The 25800-nt window shown below is 42.6% G+C and overlaps 1 protein-coding gene across 2 annotated transcripts in view; it reads right to left on the reverse strand.

The window, feature by feature from the left end:
* Positions 1–19412, reverse strand: part of LOC122559172 (ras association domain-containing protein 1-like) — an 87876-nt gene extending 68464 nt beyond the window's left edge. For both annotated transcript variants that reach the window (XM_043708550.1, XM_043708549.1), the window contains exon 1: positions 18538–19412. In XM_043708550.1, the coding sequence (XP_043564485.1) occupies positions 18538–18871 (334 nt within the window). In that variant the 5' untranslated portion in view covers positions 18872–19412. The remainder of the gene's footprint in view (positions 1–18537) is intronic.
* Between the last annotated feature and the right edge of the window lie 6388 nt (positions 19413–25800).

Below are 25800 nucleotides of genomic sequence, written 5' to 3' on the forward strand. Positions count from 1 at the left end.
GGGGTGACCTTATAGAGGTTTACAAAATTATGAGGGGCATGGATAGGGTAAATAGACAAAGTCTTTTCCGTGGGGTGGTGGGAGTCCAGAACTAGAAGGCATAGGTTAGGGTGAGAGTGGAAAGATATAAAAGAGAACTAAAGGGCAACTTTTTCACACAGAGGGTGGTACGTGCATGGAGTAAGCTGCCAGAGGATGTGGTGGAGGCTGATACAATTGCAACGTTTAAAAGGCATTTGGATGGGTATATGAATAGGAAGGGTTTGGAGGGATATGGGCCAGGTGCTGGCAGGTGGGACGAGATTGGGTTGGGATAACTGGTCGGCATGGACGGGTTGGACCGAAGGGTCGGTTTCCATGCTGTACATCTCTATGACAGGACATGTGTCAATCGAGTTCCCAGCCCCTGATCTGTTCTTGTAGGCCACTGTATTTAGAATGGGCGATCTACGTATGTTTGGTCAATAGTAGCACCACAGGATATGGATAGTAAAGGATTTAGCAATGGCAATGCCATTGAATATGAAGGAAAAATGGTTGGAAAGTAGAAAAAGGATCAGACATGCATTTATGTAGCAACTGCCACGGAAACCACTTTAGAGCCAATAAGGACGTTCTTTTTGAAGAATTATCACTTCTGTAACATAGAAAGCACAGCAGCTAACTTATATGTAGCAAACTCATACAAATAATGAGGAGATCATGATCAAATTGTTTTTTTTTTGTGTGATGCATTGGTGAGATAAATTCTGGCCAGGATACCGGGGTGGCTTTCCCTCTTCTTCAAAAATAATGTCACACGATTGTTTTCATTCACCCAATCAGTAGCTGGTTTCTTAGTTTTATGGCTTATCTTCAAACAACTCCTCTAACAGTGCCCTACTCTCTCAGTGCAGCTTTTGGTGTGTCAACCTCAACGTTTGCTCTGAAATCCTGGAGTGGGATTTGAACTTTGTATCAAATTATTCTAAGGCAAGCGTGCTCCCAACCCCGGTCAAGGTCGACATAAAAGATTCTCTCTTGTTGAGGTGGCCATTGTCTGGCATCTGTGTGACATTGATGTTACTTGTCACTTACCAGCCTGAGACTGGATGTTGGTCCCAATTCTTGCTGCTTGTGGACTTGGCCTGCTCAGTACCTTACAGGTTGGAAGTGTTACTGAGCATTGCACAATCATCATCATCATCGTATGGGAAAAATCCCCATTTCTGACCTTATTATGAAGGGAAGCTTACTGATGAAGTAGCTGAAGATGATTGGGTCGAGGACAGTGCTCCAAACAGCTCCTGCAGAGATGTGCTGGAGCTATGATTACTGACCTCCAACAACAACCATCTTGCTTTTGCCGGGTGTGAATCCAACCAGAGCTACACTTGCCCTGCCATAAATATGACCCATCACTAAATATGCTGAAAAAGTGGTAGTGGGTGTTCCTCCCCAGTGAGCACCATCTTAGGATTTCCTGGATATTAATCCAGTAATGAAAAGGGAACACTAATAGATATCCAAATCAGGATGACAGATGATTTGGTGTTTCCAGGTTTCCCTTGCAAAGCCTCTAGCTCTACTTTAGCAGCATACATTACCTGGCAAATATGCCATACATTAGTGCATGTTAAAAAATGTACAGGTTACATGGATTGGCTATGTTAAATTGCCTGTGGTCCACAAATGCGTAGGATTAGTCATGGGGCATGCAGGGTTACAGGAAAGGGTCAAGTAGTGAGTCTGGGTGGGATATTCTTCAGAGAGTCGGTGTGGACTTGTTGGGCTGAATGGCCTGTTTTCACAGTGTAGGGGTTCTGAGGATGTTCCAGTATTAGAGTCAGAGTCAAACTGCACGGAAACGGATCTAAAACTATATCAACAGCAGATGTATAATTATAATATGGACAGTATTGGAAATCCTAACTAAAATATTTTTAAAAGTGAATGAGTAAAGAGCTGACAATATTTTATATTGGTACTGCTATTTCAAAAGTTAAAATTGGAAAGCCATGTGCAGGGATCATGACTCACAATAAACCTGTGTCCACAGCTTGCTATGCAGGTCAGGTAACAGCATGTCAACTTTGTAATGCTCCCTCATTGTAACGAAGTCTGCATGCAGTCGACACCATTCCAATTTTACACTTTCCCTCACTGTAATGTTATATCCCTGCTGATATTATCACTGGACAAGTCAAATCCCAGACAGAAACCTAGCTTAATAGGTCACATTTTGATTTAAGAAGTGGTCTCTCAATGAAATGTAAGCACACCAAGCTGCAGATTTTGCTTTAGCAATATAACATAAGTTTATTTACAAAAGAAATAAAGACAAAATAGAATAAACCAAACTAGTGACTTATTCAAAGATTTTTAAACCTACAGTAAAAGTACAATCCAATTACACTGTAATCTCAAAATACTCCTTCATAAAATGAAAGGTTTTTGTAAAACACCATTCATATAGTAAACAAAACACCATTTGTACAATATTCATATCAGAGTCCCTATTTCTAATAGCATCTTAGGAATTCCTGGATATCAATCCAGTAATGAAAATGGAACATTAATAGATTTCCAGATCAGGAGGATGGTTTACATCACTCATGATTTTTACTCATTAGGCAGAAACTGCAGACAGCTTCTTCCTGGAGTTATTACACAGCTAGTGTTAAACATTCTCAGCTTTAAGTATCCTCTTCATGATATTATCCTGATATTTCTGGTCTGGGACTATTATTAACTCTTTACTCAAAGGTAATGTAATTACAGAGTATCTTTCTCTTCTCAGATGTATGGGGCAAGCATCTTAAACAAAAACATCACAGGACTGCTCTGTACTCAAAGTAAAACTAGAAAACAAACTTAAAACCATCTCCTGACCTTCTAATGTAGCTTGTTTCATCTTGTTTGGTCATAAAATCCTACCTATGTCTACCAAAATTGTTTTAAAAGAAAATCACCATGACTACAGAAAAACCAACAACTTTCAGACACAGAAAACCCATATTTTCTTTACTCAAAAAACAAAAATTCAAGCTTACAACAAATTATTTTAAAATATGCATTCCAATCATACAGTCTACATCACACTAATGCCAAATGTTCTCTTAAAACTCATTTCACCTGAATCATTTCCTTATTTAACAATTTGAACTGTCGTTCCAGATAAAAACTTAAACATGGTAAACGGCAGCTGTGTGGATTAAATGTGCTTTATGTTTAACAAAAGCACTCCTTACTCCCGCTATCATTTTCTTGTCTGAAGGCTGTTATTTGAGCTCTCCCGGATAATGTGGCTGGCTCAAAGATTGCTGTCTTCACCATTATTCTAAACGTCTTCAGCTGATCAGATAATATCACGAAGCGCATTCGAGCCACAAACCACAGTCGTTGCCATGACAACAACACAATACAGATGAGATCTGAGCAGGACATCCTGTTTTACAAAATGCAAACATATTCGTTTCTGCAAACGACAGAGGCCAGAGTCGCAGGCAAATTATATGTCCTCTCTCTGTGTAATTAGATTGTTTCTCTGAAGGTTCAACAAATGTTATTTCTGGAGTACAATAATTCCAAGGAGGGCAAAGGTCCACTTATATATTCCAGCATCCTCCCATCCCACCAGCCTCCATCAATACATGATAAATTGTGCTTTCACAATCCTCATAACATCTGCTAGGTGATTGGAGAATGCCAAAATCTCAGATTGAGGGAAAGGAAGCACAGGGTGCGACACACAGTTCAAAACATTCAAGGTTGTTTGTACAGTGAGACGACTTTGAGTAAGGTCACTGCATCTTGAGATACTAGTTGTTCTGCATTATATTGGAACAGCGCCATAACCCTGACCTTCAGTGTGGGAGCTGCTTGACAGGAGAGTCACACGGCATAGGGTGGGTGGCTCAGATGCTGTTATCTGGGGCACAGTGTTTGGTTTTGTTCAGCATAGGAAGTGTTACAGATTAAAGACACAGGGCGAGATCTTGTAGACATCCGAGTGATGTTGGCTAAGTCAACATCTCCAACAGAGTCAGGCAACAAGTATGGTGAGGCTCAACTCAATTTCCAGAGAAACCTGCTCCATCTTTTATGCTTTTCACAAGTGATGTGGTGAGATACTCGCTAGGCAGCAGTGCAATGCTAATTGACAGAGATTGTTGCTCAGTAAGCATCTTGTTAACAGCCCAACTCACCCATTAATATTCAGCCTCTCAACATAATAAAATGGACAAACAAGCTCTACATCAGAAAAAGTCACGGAAACCACAGCAGGTACTGGGTGAATTCAGCTCACTGCTTAATCCAAATAACATTCGTGTTGGACACTAGGCACTAAATCTCAAGACACACACCACTGGCACCAGCTATATGTTTCCCAACATATACCAGTCTCCAGGAACCCTCATGGCACGTTTCCGAGCCACTTACAGGAGGCTTCAGCACTTCAGTACTGCATCTCAGGGTGCACTAGTTTCTCTCATTGTAATGCTGCAGCAAGGGACACTATGCACTCAGGGACACACACCCAGCTCATGGAATCGACCAGACTGCAGCTTCAGGCTCTTCACTCACTGTCATAGCACTCTCTCGCTCTGAGCCTGCCTGGATGCTCACAGCATCTCTGTTCTGCTCTGCACTGCCTTGCCAATTTTCACTTCACCCCTCAGCCAGAGAGTCCAGGCACATATTACTGCTGGCTTGCCATGTAGCGCAGACAGAGCGTCATAGTTGTCAGCAGATTTCTGTAAAGTCAGAGAAGATAGCTTTTGCTCAGGGGGTCTTGGTACAGTAAGTCAAGGGCAGCCTCTAATATTAGTCCAGGCCATGCTCGGGGCAGTCAGAGACAGAATCCTCCCCTTAAAAAGGAGAGAGGAGCTGAATGTTGATCAGCACACCACCTGCCTTGAGTCTTTCTGCCCCACTGTGGGCTTGTTTACTTCCTGAAATGAGAGAGAAGCAGATACTGAGGAAAATGCAAGTGAGTGGCATAGCTATTACCTGTCGGTGCAGATGGGGAGGTGTCCAAGTGAGTAGGTAATGCAGAAAGCTTGCAGTGTTAGTGGTATTCTGAGCTGGAGTGGGTGAGAGCCAGTGGGGAAGATGTTGCAGACAATAGTGAAAGTGGTAGAGCATGTGTAGAGAGGCAGAGATAGAATAAGTGTGTGAGGTAGTAGAGATACAGAAATGACATTTACAGTGTTGGAGTGAAAAAGAACGTTGATCTTCTTCCTACTTTGCTGTGTATTCCTCCAGATGGCGGAGGCTGCTCTATCCCAGGTTGGCAACCATGGACCAACTAGCATAGTCTGCCATCATGGCCACCACTGCAGGTGCTGAGGGAAGAGCACCATCTTGCCTAGCGGAATCTCCAGGATCTTGTCTGCAAACCCCGAGTGCCATTTCCAAGGTACGTGCCAGGAACCATGCAGACGTTTAAAATGTGACACAGGTGCTAGGTTTGCCAGTGAATTCTGGGATAACTGCTGAGTAGCTAGTTGTTCCTGGATTGGCAGATGGTAGGATGTGGTGGAAGTTGGACGTGAGAGATGCCATTGGAGTGCGGTAGATAATTTGGCAGGATAATGATGAGAGAACTTGCTAGGCATCACGTCGGAAAACGCTCCAAAAGACTCAAGGCAACTCGGACTTAGCCAAAATAACAAAGAGATTCAGCCCTGAGAGTCTGACAGTGTGGCACACAGTGGTAATGCTCAAATCTGAAGGTTGTGGGTTCAAGTCTCACTCCAAAGAAATGTGCATGTAATCTCAGCTGACATTCCAGTACAGTACTGAAGGAAAGCTACTGTTGGGAAGTGCTGATGCTGCCTTTTGGATTGTTAAATAGAAGCACCATTTGTCCATTCAGATGGACATAAAATACTCTTGGACACTACTTAAAAGAGGACTGAGGGAGTTCTTATGTCCTAACCAATATTCATTAACACTAAACACATTACTTGATCCTCATTGGGTGGCTCAGTGGTTAGCATAGCTGCCTTACAGTACCAGGGTACAATTCCACGCTCAGAAAACTGTCTGTGTGGAGTTTGCACATTCTTCCCATAGCTGCGTGAGTTTCCTCCACGTGCTCCGGTTTCCTCCCACAATCCAAAGATGTGCAGGTTAGGTGAATTGGCTGTGCTAAACTACCCATAGTGTTCAGGGATGTGCAGGCTATGTGGATTAGCCATGGGAAATGCAGGGTTACAGAGTTAGGCTGGAGAGGTGGGTCTGGGGTGGGTTGCTTTTCGGAGGGTTGGTGTGGACTTAATGGGCCGAATGGCTTGTTTCCACACTGTAGGGATTCTATGACTCTATTATCTCATTGCCTTCCGATGACCATACAATCATGACTACACACCAAAAGTGTATCACTGGCTGCCTGAAAATTGTGAAAGGTGCTATCTAAAGTTCTTCTTTTTACTTCAGAGTTGAAGAAAAATTATAAATCTCTAATTTGTCTAACATTATTCATCGAAAAACAAAAAGCAATCAAAAGCAATGTATTTTTCCTCCTGTGTTTGGGGTGTGTGCGCTGATCTGAATGTTGCTGTGAGTTTTGTGCTCATCATGGAAAGTGACGGTGAGTCTACGCTTTCGAAGAACAAAAGGAACAGGCTCTTCAGCCCACCAAGACAGCATCAACACATAACACCTTTCTAAACTGAAAACCTTCTGCCTCTACACAGCTCATATTCCTTTATTCCCAGCTTATTCATGTATCTATTAAGATTCCTCAATAACGTTGCTATTGTGTCTGCTTTTACCACCTCTTCTAACAGCACATTCTAGGCATTCACCACTCTAAATAAACATGTTCCTCACATCTCCTTTAAATTTCCCTCCTTTCATCTTAAATGTATGTTCCCTAAGAACAAGACTCCAGCTATCCATTCTATCCACAACCCTCATAATTGTATATATTTCTACCAGTCGCCCCTCAGCATCTGACAAATCAAGTGAAAGTAAACCAAGTGTGTACAATCTCTCATCAAAGCTAAATATCCTCCAGACATGGCAACATCCTAGTAAACCTTTTCTGTAGCCTCTCCAAAGCCTCCACATCTTTCTGTATGCAGCTAAAGTTCCATACAGCTACAACATCACTTGCCAGTTTGTATACTCTGTGCCTTGACTGATGAAGGCAACCATACCGTACCGTACCGATGAAGGGAGTTTCAAAGAATGAGAAGTGATCTCAATACAATTCTGAAGGAGCTTGACAGAAGTTGAGAAATGTTGCCACTGGATGGGGAATGTAAAATACAGGGGCACAATCACAGGAAAAATAATTTGACAAGGTTCCCCAGGGTAGACTAGTTTGTAAGGTTAGATCACATGGAATCCAGGGAGGGCTGGCTAATTAATATAAAATTGGCTTGAAGGGAAGAGACAGAGGATGGTGGTAGATGGTTGTTGTTCAGGCTGGAGGCCTGTGAGCAGTGGCGTGCCACAAGGATCAGTGCTGGGTCCTCTGTTTTTCTTCATTCATATAAATGATTTGGATGTGAATATAGGAAGTATGGTTAGTAAATTTGCAGATGACACCAAAATAGGTGGTATAGTGGACAGTGAAGAAGATTATAAAACTATAATGGGACCTTGATCAGATCGGCAAATGTACCCAGGATTAGCAGATGGAGTTTAATTTAGATAAATGTGAAGTGTTGCATTTTGTTAAGGCAAACCAGGGTAAGACTTATATAGTTAATGGTAGGAGTGTTGCTCAACAAACAGACCTAGGACTGCAGGTGCATAGTTACTTGAAAGTGGAATTGTAGGTAGATAAGGTGATGAAGGCAACATTTAGCATGCTTCCCTTCTTTGGTCAATACATTGAGTATTGGAATTGGGAGTCATGCTGAGGTTCTAAGGAATATTGGGCAGGCAACTTTTGGAATATTGTGTACAATTCTGGTTGCTCGTCTATAGAAACGATGTTGTTAAACTTGAGAGGATGCAGAAAAGATTTATAAATATATTGCTGGGGTTGGAGGTTTGGTTTATAGGGAGAAGCTAAATAGGCAGGGGCTGTTTTCCCTGGAGGGTCAGAGACTGAGTGGTGACCTTATGGAGGTTTAGAAAATCACGAGATAAATAGGGTGAATAGATAAGGTCTTTTTCCCAGAGCAGGGGAGTCCAAAACTCGAGGGCAAAGCTTTAAGGTGAGAAGGGTAGGTTCTTTCTGCAGATGCTCGTGTGTATATGGAATGAGCTTGCAGAGGAAGTGATGCCGATTTTGAGGTGGTGAGATGTTAAAGGGTTAATTTGTTCCGTTGACATTCGAGAAATTGGATGTCCCAGTGAGAGGGTGGTATGTTTCTCTGACTTGCAGGTAGAATGTAAAAATTTTATGTAGCCATTTCGTGCAATTCAGAATCAATTTAATCACATTTGAGTATTTCCAGAAAATCACTACATTGTGTTGAGTGGCATGTGACTATGGGGGAGTGGCTGGGGGATGTCTTGTGGGCATTACTGACTGTGATGTAAAATCTTGTATAAAGGAGAGGACTGGTCCCTTTGTTCAGGCAGCTTTGCCTGACACACTTCGCAAGCATGGCAAAGAGTGTGAAGTGATCCTTCAAAAGCTTGCACTTGCTTAATAAATTTTGGCTGCTCACAGAAGTTGGCGTATTGCAATTGCATCAAGCGTGCAAGAATCTCAAGAAGGGAACCTAATATTTGGCAACATGAGTGGGATTCCAACATATATGGAGCTTCTAGGCAGATTGAGTATGTGATCGCCTGCGCAACGGTACCTAGTGGGCCCACTAAGTAAGCGTTACCTTGATCTCTCTCATTTAACATATCACTTAGTCGACCCTTCGTCCCCTAGGCTCTGTAGTGATGGAATCTTTGAGATAACTTACGAACTTGAATGCTGACAACTTCGTCCCAGCAAGGTTCAATTCCCCCTTGAAATTGGAGGTTAGAGTCCTCAGAACTATAAATTCTCAGAAAAGGAGATTAGAGTCCCCCTGGAATTCGGAGATAAAGCATGCCTTCGGACCACTGTCTGCCCCTCCACAACCTCATCCAAGTTCCACTCCATTTATCCAACCCTCCTGGAAATGTTACCCATTGCACACTCAGCGCCAAGTCACATTCCTGGGAACCTTGCTCAGCGCTTCTGATAGACAATAGTATTGCACCCATTTTGGTGACCCCTCCTGCTCTCCCAGTACCAGCACTGCCTGCCCGGGGTAGGGGGACATAACGAATTCAATCGGCTCCCCAGTCCTGAGCATGAAAAGTGAAGAAACTAATAACAGTGAAGAGGAAGTCCATACATTTTTTGTCAGTTGCCTTCCTATGGATATTAAGCCACGTGAGCTTTACCTTGTCTTTCAATCATTTAAGGGATATGAACAATCATTTAAGGGATATGAAGGTTCACTGATCAAGGTAATATCACAACAGCCAGTTGGCTTTGTTACATTTGACAGCAGAGCGGGAGCAGAAATAGCAAAGAATGCTGCGTTCACCTACCCTGCTGCTGCAGCTGCCACACATCACACTCCGATGCGCTGGTATCCTCCATCAGAAGCATCCCTGCAAAGATGGGAGTATTTAACTGCCCTTATCCAAGAGGTCAGATTTCTCCATGGAGTCATGTGCAAGGACAAACTGGATGTTGTTTTCAGGTTGGAGTTTACTGGATAAGTGGCTTGTTTCCATTCAACTTAGAGGGGATGGAGTGGTCACTGATGACTGTGGATTTAAGAACTGTACTGGTGAACCTTTATTCCCACGTGGGAGGATCACATCTACTGCATGGACTAGTAATTTTTGTTGTTATGATCATTGTATGTTGTGTGTCAATAACTGGTTTACGTACTGGCTGTAAGATTCTAATGAATAAGTTGATAACAAAAATGGAAGCTGAAAAAGGCGTTATCATGGAATGATAAAAGGAGAGAAAGAGATGTTAAAGGGTTAATTTGTTCTGCTTACCTGCAAGAAACTGGATGTCCCAGGGAAGACGGTGGTATGTTTCTCTGTCTTACAGTTAAACGTAAAAAATTTACATTGCCATCTCCTGCTATTCCGAATCAATACTTCTGGGTTGATACCCAGAAATATTGGCCCGACCTTAGAATGGCCAACAAGATGACTCTCTTATCAGGGAGTTATTTTGGAAGTCGCTCACGCTTTGCTCAGGATAGACGTTCACATTGACATGATACATACTAGTTTCTAGTCTAGTTCCTCTGCTTTGTTGTCTCTGAGAGAATCCAGTGAGTTTTTTCCCCCTCAGATTGGACCAGGAGCCCAAATGGCCAGTGTGTGGTCAGATTCTTGACAACATTATTTTGCAGCTCAGAAAACGCACTGTAACAGAGAGACTACCTGAAGGTCATTGTTTCCATCCTCCAATACAGTTGGACGTTGTGACCTCTTGGTGGTGGGACAAATGATCCAACCTTGACAGGAGGATCTAACACAAATATGAAGACAGTCTTGTTGACAATATCACAACCTTGAACTCTAGCCCCAGTGAGAAGTGGTTTTACTTCACCAGCAGATTGTTCATTAAACAATTGGCTATCAAGTTGATAAGCAGCCCTTCAATGTGAGACTGTTTATAAGTACAGCTGCATCTTCTACCTATTTTTATCCTTCCTTTGCAACACTAAAGAAAAAAGATGCTTAGAGGAGGTTGAGCCAGTTTTAGGACATGTTAGTGACGGGTGCAAAAAGAGAGAATGAAGATGGACAGATCTGTGGTGCCGCGACATTTCCTTCCCAACCTTGCGACAAGATGTGCAGCCACATACTGACGAGTCTCTCAGAATATCCAGCAAACCCACTTGTCTGAAGTGGACACTTGCCTCTCGAAGCAGTATAGTAGATGGGCCCCAATGAGGGGTTATTAGATAAAAGACTATCATCAGTAGGTCCAGTAGGTAGCTGACAATGCTGCCTGTAAGAGAGCACTGCACAGGGCCTTCCATTCTTAGAGTTCTTTACAGAACCTCGCAATCTGGAAGGAGTTAGAAATGTACAAATTGGTGGCACAATGGGTCAGTGGTTAGCACTGCTGCCTCCCAGCGCCAGAGACCCAGGTTTGATTGCAGCCTCAGGTGACTGTGTCTGTGTGGAGTTTGCACATTCTCCCCATGTCTGCGTGGGTTTCCTCTGGGTGCTCCAGTTTCCTCCCACAGTCCAAAGATGTGCAGGTCAGGTAAATTAGCCATGCTAAATTGCCCATAGTGTTAGGTGCATTAGTCAGGGGTAAGTATAGGGCAGGGGAATGGGTCTGGATGGGTTACTCTTTGGAGGGTTGATGTGGACTTGTTGGGCCAAATGGCCTGTTTCTATACTGTAGGAAATCTAAAACAAATATGTCGTGAAAAATCTGGATATTCTTGCAGCAGGGGTGCACTGAGGGAGAGTTCAGAATTTGGCTAGTATTCTCTGATCTCTCAATATTGACTAGTCAACAACCTAGGGTCCAATGTAACCAAATATATCTCAACATTAAAAACTACCAAACTCTCCCAGGCCCCTTCTGAGGTCTTCACTCGCTAAATCTATTCTCTTCATCTTCACCTACAGGTTTTCAGATAGCCTGTGTTACTATAACTCAGTAAACGAGGCACTACCTTCATGAGAGAAAAAGGCAGAAAATTGGAAGGGATGGAAAGGATGTTTACCTTTTAAAATATTAGCTCTTTCAGCATAAATGATAGATTTGGGGGCAATGGTAGCCTAATGTAATGTCACTGGATGAGTAATCTGAAGGGTTTAAATCCCATCATAGCAACTGGTGCACTTTAAATTTAATTAATGGAAATCTGGAATGGAAAACTAGACTCTTAACAGTATAATTAAACAGTCATCGACTGTTGTAAAAACCCTCCTCATTCCTGAGGAAGGGCTTATGCCCGAAACGTCGATTCTCCTGCTCCTTGGATGCTGCCTGACCTGCTGCGCTTTTCCAGCAACACATTTTTCAGCTCTGATCTCCAGCATCTGCAGTCCTCACTTTCTCCCTGTTGTAAAAACCCATCTGATTCATTGAAGACTTTACCGAGTCTGGCCTACATGTGACTCCAGTCCCACTTCATTGTGGTTGGATGTTAACTGCTCTCTGAATTGGCCTCACAAACCACTCAGTTCAAGGGCAATTAGAGATGGGTAACATCTTGCTAGTGACATAACCCATCCCATGAACAAGTGAAGAAAAATACAGACATAAGCCAGAGAAAAAAAAAAGTGACATTTTAGACACTCAATTGAAACTGGGTGAAGGGAAATTGTTTCAAAGCAGCTCTTTTTAAAATTGAAAACACACATTTTGAAAGGCACTCATTTCTTCTTTGCAATGACCATATTCTATAGGGAAAATTACTCATTCCACAGCTGTTACTTGTTCAGCAACACTCTCTGCCAACTCAACGGAACAATTAACAGAATGAAAGATAGCATTTAAACCAGAAGGAGTAGTTTTAGCTGTTAAAGCAAAGTACAATGTTGTGTCCATGAAGGGTTTTTTCATAAACGTATCGGGTACAGCTAGTCACCCTATACCACAATCATCTATGCTACACAATGGAGACTGTCTTAAGAAACATAACAGGTTAGTTCTATAACCTATTAAACAAATGAAAAACACAGGGACTGGATGGCACTGGACTGCAGGACGGGCAGTGACATTTTACTCAGTGAGGCTGGCAGTCTTAGCTAGTCACATGTCACCCCCAAACACAGTGCCAATCCAAGATCTAGCAGACACATAGTATCAAGTGTACTACACTGCATTAATACACAGGATCTTCCATCATAAACAGCAAAACCAAGTGACAGAAAATCAACCCAAGATTTATGCTGTACTGATGCTCTAACTAAAAGCCCAATAAAGTACAAATCAATGACCTTAACAATTCAAAAACTAATATCAGCATTTTTTTCAATTTTGAGGCCTATATAGTTACAAGCCCCAATGTGGTGCCCTGACAAAACATTCAACAAAAGAAGAATGTATCAGTAGCAGTCAAAAAATGCAGTGCTGGAAAAGCACAGATCAGCCAGCATCCGAGAAGCAGGAGGGTCGATGTTTCGGGTTTCTGATGAAGAGTTCATGCCCAAAACATCAACTCTCCTGCTTCTCGGATGCTGCGTGACCTGCTGTGCTTTTCTAGCACACACTTTAACTCTGACTCTCCAGCACCTGCAGTTCACACTTTGTCCTATATCAGTAGGCATGTCAAAGACACCGGTCTTAAAGAAGGAGACAGAGATAGCTTTAGGCAGGTAATTTCACAATATTGGATCTCCGCAGTAGATAGGACCAAACGAGGGGTTACTTGATAATAGACTATCATCAGTAGATCCAGTAAGTAACAGAAGATACTAGCTGGGCTGAGTTACCATACAGCTATTCTAATGTAACATTTTAATTTTCAACCCTGCAACTTAACATTGTTTAGGTCTCCTTCTAACACTGTCCAGGGATAGTGGCAGAAGTCACATGACACCAGATTTATTTGAAATCATAAGCTTTCGGAGCACTGTCCCGTTGTCATATGAAGTGGACTTTACCTGATGAAGGAGAGCACTCTGAAAGCTTGTGATTTTAAATAAACCTATTGGATTCTAACCTGGTGTTGTGTGACTTCTGACTTTGTCCACCTCAGTCCAATACCGGCAATTCCACTTCAGGAATATTGGCACAGGGCACATTGGAAGGGTGTTGAAAATGTGTTGTTGGAAAAGCGCAGCAGGTCAGGCAGCATCCAAGGCTTATGCCCGAAACGTCGATTCTTCTGTTCCTTGGATGCTGCCTGACCTGCTGCGCTTTTCCAGCAACACATTTTCAGCTCTGATCTCCAGCATCTGCAGCCCTCACTTTCTCACATTGGAAGTGTGTTCCACTAGAAAATGTGGGACTTGAACCTGTTCTCCAGTTGAACTAAAATAAACAGAGTTCCACACAAATGGTCTTGTGGGAATACTGACTACAGTCAACGGTCATCTTTGTTGGCCTTAATGGTACCAGAAAGAGGGGACACCACAGTTCAACTTCCAGAGAGAGAGCAGTGGGACAGAATTTTTATAGCTTTCATTCATTTGACAAAGAGGTGTAATGTCAGCTTTGTGGAGGGTTGGGAAGCAAGAAGAGTCATTGCTAAAGTACGGTGGGGAAGCAAGTCCTCAGGAAACACGACTCCAGCAGCTATCCTGAATGTTATGTACTGTCCAAAAGGGCCATGATCAGTATATGTGACCTCTATCGCTTCGCATAAAGCATTAACAGTTGTCTGTAACAAGTCCAGCAGCAGAGCAATTTGTACCTGTGGTCAAATATTAAAACCTTTCTTCTGAATGCCTGCTACAAATAGCAGCTCTGAATTTAGTAGCCTGAGGTTTTTCTGAGAAACAGCTTACTTTATGCAGAGCCGGTGCTATCAGAGGAAGTCTGATAGCAGAGGCATCTGGCATCCATTCTCATGAAAATATATGTTAGACAGAAATCAGAAAAACCATCAGGGGCAATGTTTTATAAGCGCTGTTCAGCAATAAAGAAACAGTGTCCATTTTACCTCTGCACAGTTTCTGGTTTTTGGTCATACTTTGCCAAAGGGCCCTCCAGGACTTTCCTGGTGTCTCCAGGAAATAAAGATCCATCTCCAGAGCTCTGCTATGACCAGTCTGAGAGAAAAGTCATTGGGACATAAAATATAAAATTTCTGTTTTCTTCAAACGCTTCCATTTTGAAAAAGATTATTGAGAATGGTATGAAAACATAATAAATCACAGCTAAAAATCACAACACGAGGTTATAGTCCAACAGGTTTAATTGGAAGCACAGTAGCTTTCGGAGCGCAACCACCTGATGAAGGAGCAACGCTCCGAAAGCTAGTGTGCTTCCAATTAAACCTGTTGGACTATAACCTGGTGTTGTGTGATTCTTAACTGTGTACACCCCAGTCCAACACCAGCATCTCCAAATCATAATAAATCACAGTAGGCAGAAGCCATAGACTCTAACGTGGTCTGTCATTAGCTCATAGCTCAAATTTCATCCTCAACTTCATTTTCTTCCCTATTCTCTCAAAATAGAGTCAGAGTCATAGAGATGTACAGCATGGAAACAGACCCTTCGGTCCAACCTGTCCATGCCGACCAGAAGTCTTGAATATATTTAATTGACTGAGGATCCTTTGAGAGAGAATTTTGAAGGTTTATAACTCCCTGACTGAAGAAATTTCTCTTCACTACAATCCAAAACGTGAGCCTTAGCAAAATGACTTCTAATTTTCAGAATCACTAGCCGTGGGAAACAACCAATCAAGAGTCATCCAATTGGACAAATCTGAGCCCGTTTCCTTTCCAATCTAGGAAGGTAGACACTGTGTTTGTGAACATGCAAGGCGACGAGTACTGAGGGGTCATGTGATGGATCACCTTCACAGTTGGCCAAGCAGTACAGGTTATCGGAACACAATGTCAGATTTAGCTATCGAAAGATTATACCATTGTTTACAAAGGGAACTAAATGAATAATTGATAGGGAAAAAGATGACGGACGAGGGATCAGAGTAGATGGTTGTGACCAATGAGAGCGCATTGGCAGATATGCAAAGGTGCAAATGTGGCCTTCTGCGTATGCTGTTATTTCCATGTAATTTCTTCTTGCTAAAGGCAGAGAGATGACAAGATCCATTATCATTTACAATGTGCCAGGTCAGCCTTTAACTGATTCGGAGTCGAGAGTGGGGTGCTGGAAAAGCACAGCAGGCCAGGCAGCATTCAAGGAGCAGGAGAATTGAAGTTTCGGGCAGAAGCCCTTCATCAGGGACTGATTAACTGTTTCAGCTTATTCGAGGATCTGGACCACAAACCCAAAATGAAGCTTACAGTTTAGCAGACAGCACTGAGCCCTGTGTTCCTTTATGCTTCAGAGACTGAGATAATCAAAAGCAGGCACATTTAGATTACTTGAATACTACCACCAAACCTCAAGCTCCTCCTAATACGGTTGCAGTTCAACAGCAGCAACCCTCCCAAGCCAACATGTCCCGCACAGAAGTGTTAATCATTCAGAGCTGGTTCTGTTTGACAGGACACCTCCCAAAGCAACTGTTCAACTGCGAACTCATTCGGAGCTGGAGGCTCTCAGGGATCTGCTTTAGGAATGTCCTAAAATTATTCCTGAAAAGGAGAAGCATCCCTGCTGACTCATGGGAGACCCTCAGAACCAAATGGAGAAGGTTCATTTGGGAAGACAATGGAAGACTTCAACAGTAGCGCTTTTCCAGCAACACATTTTTCAGCTCTGATCTCCAGCATCTGCAGTTCTCACTTTCTCCTATAACCTGGTGTTGTGTGATTTTTAACTTTGTACACCCCAGTCCAACACCGGCATCTCCAAATCATGAAAGATGACAGTTCTGACTGGGATGAACTTTCTATGTGAGGAAAGTTCTCAGTGTAGTCTCAAACCACTAGCTTAAACAATAAGAACAAGATTAGGCCATTTGATCCCTTCAGTGTTCAGTGTCAATTACACCATGGCTAATCAGTCTTCAAATCCACTTCTTGGTCATAAAGTATTTTCTACTTGTCAGGCCGAGATGTCCATTTATTACTTCTTCATTGACGTCAGTGATTGTAAAACCTTTGACTCCCTTTCAGCTACCTAATATTCCCAACCATGCAGGTAGATGAAGCTTCTTTACACCCAGTTACAGAAAGAAAATGAATATTTACATTCCAATAGGGGATTTTAATTATTTACAACTCCATCCAACTAACACAGGGTGTATCTAACACCAAGCCAAGAAACTTGGTCATATGCCAAAATCTGCTGAAAACATTACCACAGTGATGACACTACAAAAATACGTCACCAGCTGAGAAGATGAGAGACATCCAGAGTTTGTGAAAGACACCATTTAAGTACACATCCTTTTCTTCCTTCAACAAGCGCTTTCCAGTGGGCAGTCTTGCCCATCAGCTTCAGCACTGCCGGTGCTTGTCCACAACTTTCCAACCATTTGTCCCCAGTGAGCACAGCTGGCAGGCAAAGATGGCCATCGCTTACTGATAAAAATCGCTGCCAAAATTTCTGAATCACTGAGTGCTGTTGAACTGAAGCTGAACACAAATATCAGACAGAGCAAGGTAGGTTCAGGGAGATTTCTCATTCTGACAGTCAACCAGCCTCATTGTCAGCAGGGCAATGAGAGGAGATATCACTCTGTGGATGTAGGTCCACTCGCTGAGCTGGAAGGTTCATTTTCAGACGTTTCATCACCATACTAGGTAACATCTTCACAGGCTCACTGTAGATGTTACCTTGTATGGTGACAAAACATCGGGAAATGAACCTTCCAGCTCAGCAAGCAGACCTACATCCAGAACCTCAACCTGAGTTTCAAATCTTCTCAAAACTTGCTGATGTCACTCTGTGACAATTGGCATCACTCTGGGATGACACAGACAAGAGCTGAAAAATGTGTTGCTGGAAAAGCGCAGCAGGTCAGGCAGCATCCAAGGAGCAGGAGAATCGACGTTTTGGGCATAAGCCCTTCTTCAGGAAGCCCTTTTGCCCGAAACGTCGATTCTCCTGCTCCTTGGATGCTGCCTGACCTGCTGCGCTTTTCCAGCAACACATTTTTCAGCTCTGATCTCCAGCATCTGCAGTCCTCACTTTCTCCTAGTTGACACAGACAAGATGCTTGGTACCCAGTCAGGTCTTTTTATTGAGTTCATACAGAACTGCATCAAGAGTTTAGCAACAACTTAAATAAGAAAAGTTTCAAAAGCATGTAATTGTGATGACAGTGGCCCCTTTCATCTTGCTTTCATCAGTTTCTGTGCCTTTTCCACCTACTCAGAGTTGACAATCTAACCTGGAAGGTTTACAGTGCATTTTGAATACACTTTTTCTGTTTGGTCTTGCAAAGCTAATTCCTTTTGTTAAACCGACTATTTGGAAGATTGAGAAAGCCTCAGTGTTAATCTATTACCATATATAGCCTGACAGCAAACCCAGAATACTGTACAGTGTACTGTGTGTGATAGCACGCATTTAAATATAGCAAATCTGACAGGATGCAGCAAGAGCTTAGTAATATGGAGAAAATACTGAGTTTGATAGCATAATATGTACATTAAGAGTTACATAGAATATGTTTGATATGATGGCGAATACAATAAATTGTAACATAAAAAAGAAAGAAAACGTATCCAATCCATTTAACATACACTGCGAAATCTTTCCTGAATTTTGGAATTGATCCCCGAACTGTACTCCCTAAAGTGGACAGCGTGATAAGTCGCCTTCTTACTAAAGATAAAGAGGCAGAGGAAGGGTCACTCGACCGGAAACGCTAACTCAGATTTCCACGGTAACCACAGATGCTGCCTGACCTGCTGAGCTTTTCCAGCAATTTCTGTTTGTACTAATGATGCAGTGTCTCATCGGTTTTTTTTCTGTTTCTTTCGCATTTCAGATTAACTCGGCTTTTTTTAAAATGCATGTTTGTAAAACAAGACACGTGTGTGTGTGTGTGTGTGAGAGAGACTTACTCGCGCACTGTAGGCTCTGTTTGTAAAGTCCCCAGATGAAGTCGCCGCACAGGTCACACCAGCTGGGCTGAGTCTGGGTGCAAGGATTGAAGTCGTGTCCTTCCCCCAGTTTCTCGGTCTGTCTCAGCTCCTGGTCCATCACCGGCAGTTGCTGCCTGCTCCTACGCTCTTGCCTGGCCGTCTTATCCGGGCTCTGGACGCTGGAAGCCCGGCTCCTGGGACTGATCCTCATGGCGTTGGTCCTCTCCAGGCCGGACGAGCGGTACACCGAGCGGCTGCTGCCGGGAATCAGCGTGTCCTCTCTCAGGTCTCGCAGCTCGATCAGCTCCGCCATCGGGAGGAGAAGAGTTTACACTGCGCAGGGAAACTCAGTCTCAAACTCAGAGACGGTGGGGGGTGAAGAATTAAACGATCCGAAAAAATCTTCGATACGAAAACATTTCAGTCGATGTGTTTTTATTCATCCAAGCCTCACAGGCAAGTGAAGCCAGAAACGGGGATAAATCCTGCTCCAGGTTAAAATTCCAGTGTCAGCTCCTCTCCCGCTGTTCACAAATCTCCAACTCAGCCCCGAACTCCGACCACAGCTTCGGTCAGGATCCGCCCATCAGCCAACCAACACACAGCAACAACCCTTTAGTTTTAAAGTGACTGTGTGTGTATGTATATGGGGGTGTGACCCCCTGAAGTTATAATGTAACTTGGATGAAGAATACAGTGGGCGGGGCTGCTGTCCAAGTTTCTTCTGTGAGAATGTTCGGATCGCAGCTTTTCGCTAGAAAAGGAGATTTCTTTTCCCCCTCTGGCCTGGCCACTAGACTTGGATGGACCACTCTATGTGTGTAAGAACTGTTACAGAACCGTCCCCAGTTCAAGGGCCAATTTCAAGTGAGCAAGTCACAGTCAAGTGGCTATGTTGGCTAATGGTATCCAATAAACGTAAACTCACTCTTACAAGTGTAATCCTTCCACCTGTTTCTGAGCTAGACCACACGGGTTCAAGCCCCACTGGCTCTAGGGAGTGTGTACTGGTTCTGAACTGGTTAATTACAAATAGGGAAGTGCATCGCTGGTTGACTACTCGCATAATTCAACTGGGCTTGGTTATGAGAAACAACCGGACTAGTGCTGCTGGCATCACTATGTTTTACTGTCCATTAGTCCAGAGCAGGACCCCCCCATATTGGGAGTCACCACTCCCATTAAGTTGATTATACAAGATTTGGGGCTCCTCTGCTCACAGGCAGCAATGTGGAATTCAGGCTTTACAGCGTGATAAGGGGAATGGGGAAGATGGTAACCCACAGTTGTCTGTAGTGAGGAAAAATTATTTCACCTTGGGAAGTTATTGCAAGTGATCACCACATTATCAGCACAGTTAAGATACAATCTATGGGTGCCCAGGATTCAGTGTTGTTGGCCGATTTGCCTCATTTTCAATACCTGTGCATTTATACAGCTGGATTTTACCTTTTGGGGACTGGATTTTGCAATCTATCTCCTCACCAATCCACTAGCCCCTCCCTCTTCTTGGTCTATCTGCATGGCTAACAGACCCACTCATCTTGTTAAAAGTGTGGTGTCCATCACTGTTTCTTCTCACTGAGTGCAGTTCAACAATGACCATCACTCCCAGTTGCGCCCTTGGGATTGAAAAGCAACCATCCCTCACTGCCTGGCATTTCCCAGTGGTGGTATCTCATCTTTTAAAGAGATGGGAAACCTAACGCTCAAAATTAATTGCTAGATAGATATAGAATCATAGAGTCACAAAGCACAGACTTTCAGTCCGACTCATCTGTGCTGACCAGACATCCCAATCTGACCTAATCCCATTTGCCAGCATTTGGCCCATATCCCTTTAAACCCCTGTTATTCATATATCCATCCAGATGCCTCTTAAATGTTGCAATTGTACCAGTCTCCACTACTTCCTCTGGCAGCTCATTCCATAAACACACCACTCTCTGCGTGAAAAAGTTACCACCTCAGGTCCTTTTAAAATCCTTCACCTCTCACCTTAAACCTATGCCCTTTAGTTTTGGAATCCCCTGTCCTGGGAAAAAGACTTTGTCTAATCACCCTATCCATGTCTGTCATGATTTTATAACTTCTATTAGGTCACCCCTTAGCCTCCGACACTCCAGGGAAAACAGCCCCAGCCTATTCAGCCCCTCCCTACAACTCAAACCCTCCAGTCCTAGCAACATCCTTGTAAACTTTTTCTGCACCCTCTCAAGTTTAATAACATCCTTCCTATAGAAGGGCGACCAGAATTGTACACAGTATTCTGAAAGTGGCCTCACCATTGGCCTGTACAATTGCAACATGACATCCAAACTCTAACATCAATGTTCTGACCAATGAAGGCAAGTATACCAAACACCTTCTTCATCATCCTGTCTACCTGTGACTCCATATATGACAGCTGAGGATTCTGAAAATAGCTGAGGTAGGGATCCTCATACCTTTCCAGCCTGTGGTCAGGATCCCCTTTTAGTGTTTGATTGTCCTGTGTTTGACTCCAATTGCTGATCACTGTGCTTGATTGGTTAAGCTTGGCTGTGGACTCTGAGAAAAGTACATAAGCTGCAGAAAGCGCTGGAAGCCAGAACTGAAGCACTGAGCAGACATTTTGAAATGCTATCAATGAAACCTATTAAATATAGAAGCTGGTGTGTCATCTTGGTGTTGAGCAGAGAGATTAAAATATACAACAATGTGGAATGAGGATGATGCAGGAAAGTTTACAGTTACTCACTCTTGTACCTTTTCTTTCTTTGCTGGTAGGCAGCCTATACCAGGGGGTTAATGGATTTCAAGGTTCACCACCCACTTGCTCGCTATAGGATCACACATTACAGATGGGGTTTCAAGAGAATGATACTTCTACTGCCTTAGAACAGAAGGCTAATGAATATTCCAGCAGCTCATAAAAGACACATTTACATTTGATACATAAGCAAGTAGCTCTTGAAAAATACTTTGGCCAAAGACAAGTGTAATATTTGAATGCTATACATTTCGTTATACCTTTATACCATTGCATTATAATAGCAAACCCATCAAACAATACACTACATGATTGCAGCCATTGGCTTCTACGTTAAATTTGGTTCATTAACCAATTAATTAGACCATGGCCCATTTCAATTCTACAAACTAACGACATATCCCCTCATAAATGATTACCTTACTTTATAAGATAGCCACAATCTTACCAATTCAAAGCAAATCCACCATGTTACCTAGAATCATAGAATCCCTACAGTGTGGAAAGAAGCCATTTGGCCCGTTGAATCTGCACTGACTCTCTGAAGAGCATTCCATCCAGATACAGGCCACCGCACTCCCCAACATATCCCTGTAAACCCTCCAATTTTCATGATCAATCCACCTAACCTGCACATCTTTGGACTGTGGGAGGAAACTGGAGCAAATGGCAGGGTGGAATTGAACCCGGGTTCTCTGACGCTGTGAGGCAGCAGTGTTACATTCAAGGAGATTACATACTTGTACACCCTCAGCTCAATTAAAAGGGTTAAGCAGGAGGAGACTTTGCAATCTCATCAACACATGCCCATCATGGTTAGCTACGTTCAAAACTATGCCCAATCTGTGGAAATGATCACTGACTCACAGAGGAAAGCCTGCAACCTCGTGTTCAAAAGGGAATTGTTTTGCAAAGATGTGCAGTTCACCAAAGAGGAGGACATTATACATTTGACATGCCTCTTTGCAACAGTGAAACACTGTGTGTAGACAATCATTTTGTTGCTGTATAGAACTTTAGTTAAGCCGCATTTGAATATTGTGTACAGTTCTGGCTACCACACTTTCAGAAGGGTGTGGCAGCTTTGGAGAGGGTATAGAAATGGTTTAGCAGGATGTTTGGACTTCATTAGCAATGAAGAGTGATTGGATTAACTTGACTTGTTTTCATTTGAACGTCGAGGGATGAGGGACAACATGAAAAAGATTATGAGAGACATGGATAGTTAGAATCTTTTTGCAGGTTAGAAATGTCAATTACTGGGCACATACGTTTAAGATAAGAGGATATGTTTCAAGGCAGACTTTTTACACAGAAGATGGTAAATGCCTGAAATGTGCTGTCAGAGGACATGGTGGAGGCAGGAATAGCAACATTTAAGAGGCATCTTGACAGATACATGAATAGGCAAGAAATTGAGGGATACAGACCACATATTGGCAAAAGGGTTTTAGTTTAGTAAAGCATCACGTGTTGGCACAGTCTGGGTGGACTGAAGGGCCTGTTTCTGTGCTGTACTGTTCTTTGTCCTTTGCAAAGCACCAGATTACTTTAAGGATTGTTTCATTGAGATCTTAGGCATCCTGGTGTTGCTGCTCATCACTGTTAGGGTAAAACTATTTACTTTGAGCAACAGAGTCAAAATCAGTGTTCTATGCCTCACCGCAAAAGGCACTTTTCAAGCTCACAATGATTGTCCTTTCTGTAAAGATCACTCTTTCCAAATGTTACAAAAATGTCACCCTAAGCAGCTTTGTTTTCAATGTAGCTTAAGAGTCTTCGGGGTGAACCTCTCAGGAGGCCTGGCTTCAAAGTTGCAGGTTTCACCATAGCACTCATTGATATTAGCAATAACACAGATGACTATCCTTCCTTATTCACTATATTTGGAGAGATGAAGGAGATAATGTCATGCTCTTCATATTGACGCCTTCACATCGATTATACCAGTTTCACAAAATTTGAGGAGTTGCCATTTACAATCTGTGCTGAAGTGTCACAGGAGTTGCAATGATTAGAAATGGATGGTATTATTGATTAAATCAGCTCAAATCTAGTCAATCTTAAAGTATTTAACAAGACAAGCATCCACTTTGGACAATCCAACAGCTACTTAGAAATAGGAATGGGAATAGGCAATTTGACCCCTTGAGCTTGCTCTGCCATTCAATTGGATCATGACTCATCTGACATTCCTTACATCCACTTTCTGTTGATGTTCATGGAAGGGAAAAAGCAGGGCACAACAAGTGGCTATCAGCAGTGTTCACTTGAATTTCACATCACAATTTGCTCAAAAAGGATGAATGCACACTCACAGCATGGAAGATTGACTTTCTAGACTACAGGGTGACAACAACTGGATAAAGCCTGCACAGGAAAATGTCAAAGCCATTTGTGTGATCCCAACATGATAGAGTTGGCATTGTGTCTTGGTATTACAAACGCTATCACAAATTCCTCGCAAGCATGCAAAGATTACAAAGCCTCATCCTAAATTACTGTGCAAAGATGCCCAATGGGAAGAAACAATCATACTGCAACTGGCATGATAAAGATGAAGATAGCATCTCTGCCAAAGCTGCATGTAAAAATATATGTCACAGCAGATGCATCAGGAAGTGCAATTGAATCTATATTCTTACATTACATTCGGTTATCAGAAACTCATCATAAATAGTGGAGAGCAGAAAGCAACAGTCTGCGTGTCTGTATTACAGCATTGGCACATGTATCTGATTGACTGATTGCTTTATTGTTGTCACATTTACTGAGACACAGTGAAAACTGCTGTTTTGCATGGTGTATAGGCAGATTGCACCATATAAAGGGTATCATGACAGCAGAACAGAATTCAGAGTACAGTGTTATAGCTACAAAGAAGATGCTGAGAGAGAGATCAGAATTCACATTTAAGAGGTCCATTCAAAAGTCTGATAACAGTGGGGAGAAAAGATGTTCTTGAATGTATTCTTTTATATAGTCTGTCTGGTGGAAGAGGGTGGAAGAGCGTATAACCAGGGTGGGAGTGGTCTTTGATTATAGAACATAGAACAATACAGCAAAGAACAGGCCCTTCAGCCCTCAATGTTGCACCAACCTGTGAATTATTCTCAGCTTGTCCCCCTACACTATCCCATCATCATCCATGTCCTTATCTAAGGATTGTTTAAATCTCCCTAATGTGGCTGAGTTGACTACATTACCAGGTAGGGCATTCCACGCCCTTACCACACTCTGTGCGTAAAGAACCTGCCTCTGACATCTGTCTTAAATCTATCACACCTCAATTTGTAGTCATGCCCCCTTGTGCAAGCTGACGTCATCATCCTAGGAAAAAGACTTTCACTGTCTACCCTATCTAATCCTCTGATCATCTTGTATGTCTCTATCAAATCCCCTCTTAGCCTTCTTCTTTCCAATGAGAACAGATCCAAGTCTCTCAGCCTTTCCTCATAAGACCTTCCCTCCAGACCAGGCAACATCCTGGTAAATCTCCTTTGTACCTTTTCCAATGCTTCCACATCCTTCCCAAAATATGGGGACCAGAACTGTACACAATATTCCAAGTGTGGCCGCACTAGCGTTTTGTAGAGTTGCAGCATGATATTGTGGCTGTGGAACTCAATCCCTCTACCAATGAAACCTCATACACTGTATGCCTTCTTAACAGCACTATCAACCTGGGTGGCAACTTTCAAGGATTATATTGGTTTCTTTCCTAAGGCAGCAGAAAGTATAATTGAAGTTAGTGGATAGAAGGTTGGTTTGTGCGATGTACTGAGCTGTGTTCACGACTCTCTGAAGTTTCTTACAGTTTTGGGAAGAGCTGTTATCAAGCCACATTGTAATGCATCCAGATAGGATGCTTTCTATGATGCTTCAAGAAAAATGGTAATTGGTATCTCTACAGTAGACAAACACACTCTCCATATCAACACTGACTCTTAGCCACCTCAGGATCAGGTCACGAACCTCTCTGCACACAGAAATGGTCAGGCCATTTTCATTAGGACAACTTTAAAGTTTAGCATCCAACATGTATGTGCATCTGAGTGGATCACATAGGATCACAAATTCAAATTTGCCAATCTCAGCATAGCCATGGGAGACTTTTGTACCTCAAAGACTATTTCCTTACTGATTAAAAGTGAATAACTTGAACTCTCACTTGTGATTTGATATGCATACATTTGTTTTTTTTCAATGATAATTTAATTAAAAATTATATCTTTGTGATCTTTCATTCCTTAAAAAACTAATGTACAATCATTCTGCATTTGATTATATGAATCACTTTACAGTGATCACTGTGCTTGACTGGTTAAACTTGGATGTGGACTCTGGGAAAGATAAATAAACTGTAGAAAGAGTTTGAAGTCAGAACTAGGAGCATACATTTTAAAGCACTATCAATAAAATGTATTATTTACATAAAAGCTGGTGTCATCTTGGCATAGATTGGAGATATGTTAAAAAATAAAAGATAC

Source organism: Chiloscyllium plagiosum, chromosome 18 (assembly GCF_004010195.1).
Source record: "Chiloscyllium plagiosum isolate BGI_BamShark_2017 chromosome 18, ASM401019v2, whole genome shotgun sequence".
Lineage (NCBI taxonomy): Eukaryota > Metazoa > Chordata > Chondrichthyes > Orectolobiformes > Hemiscylliidae > Chiloscyllium > Chiloscyllium plagiosum.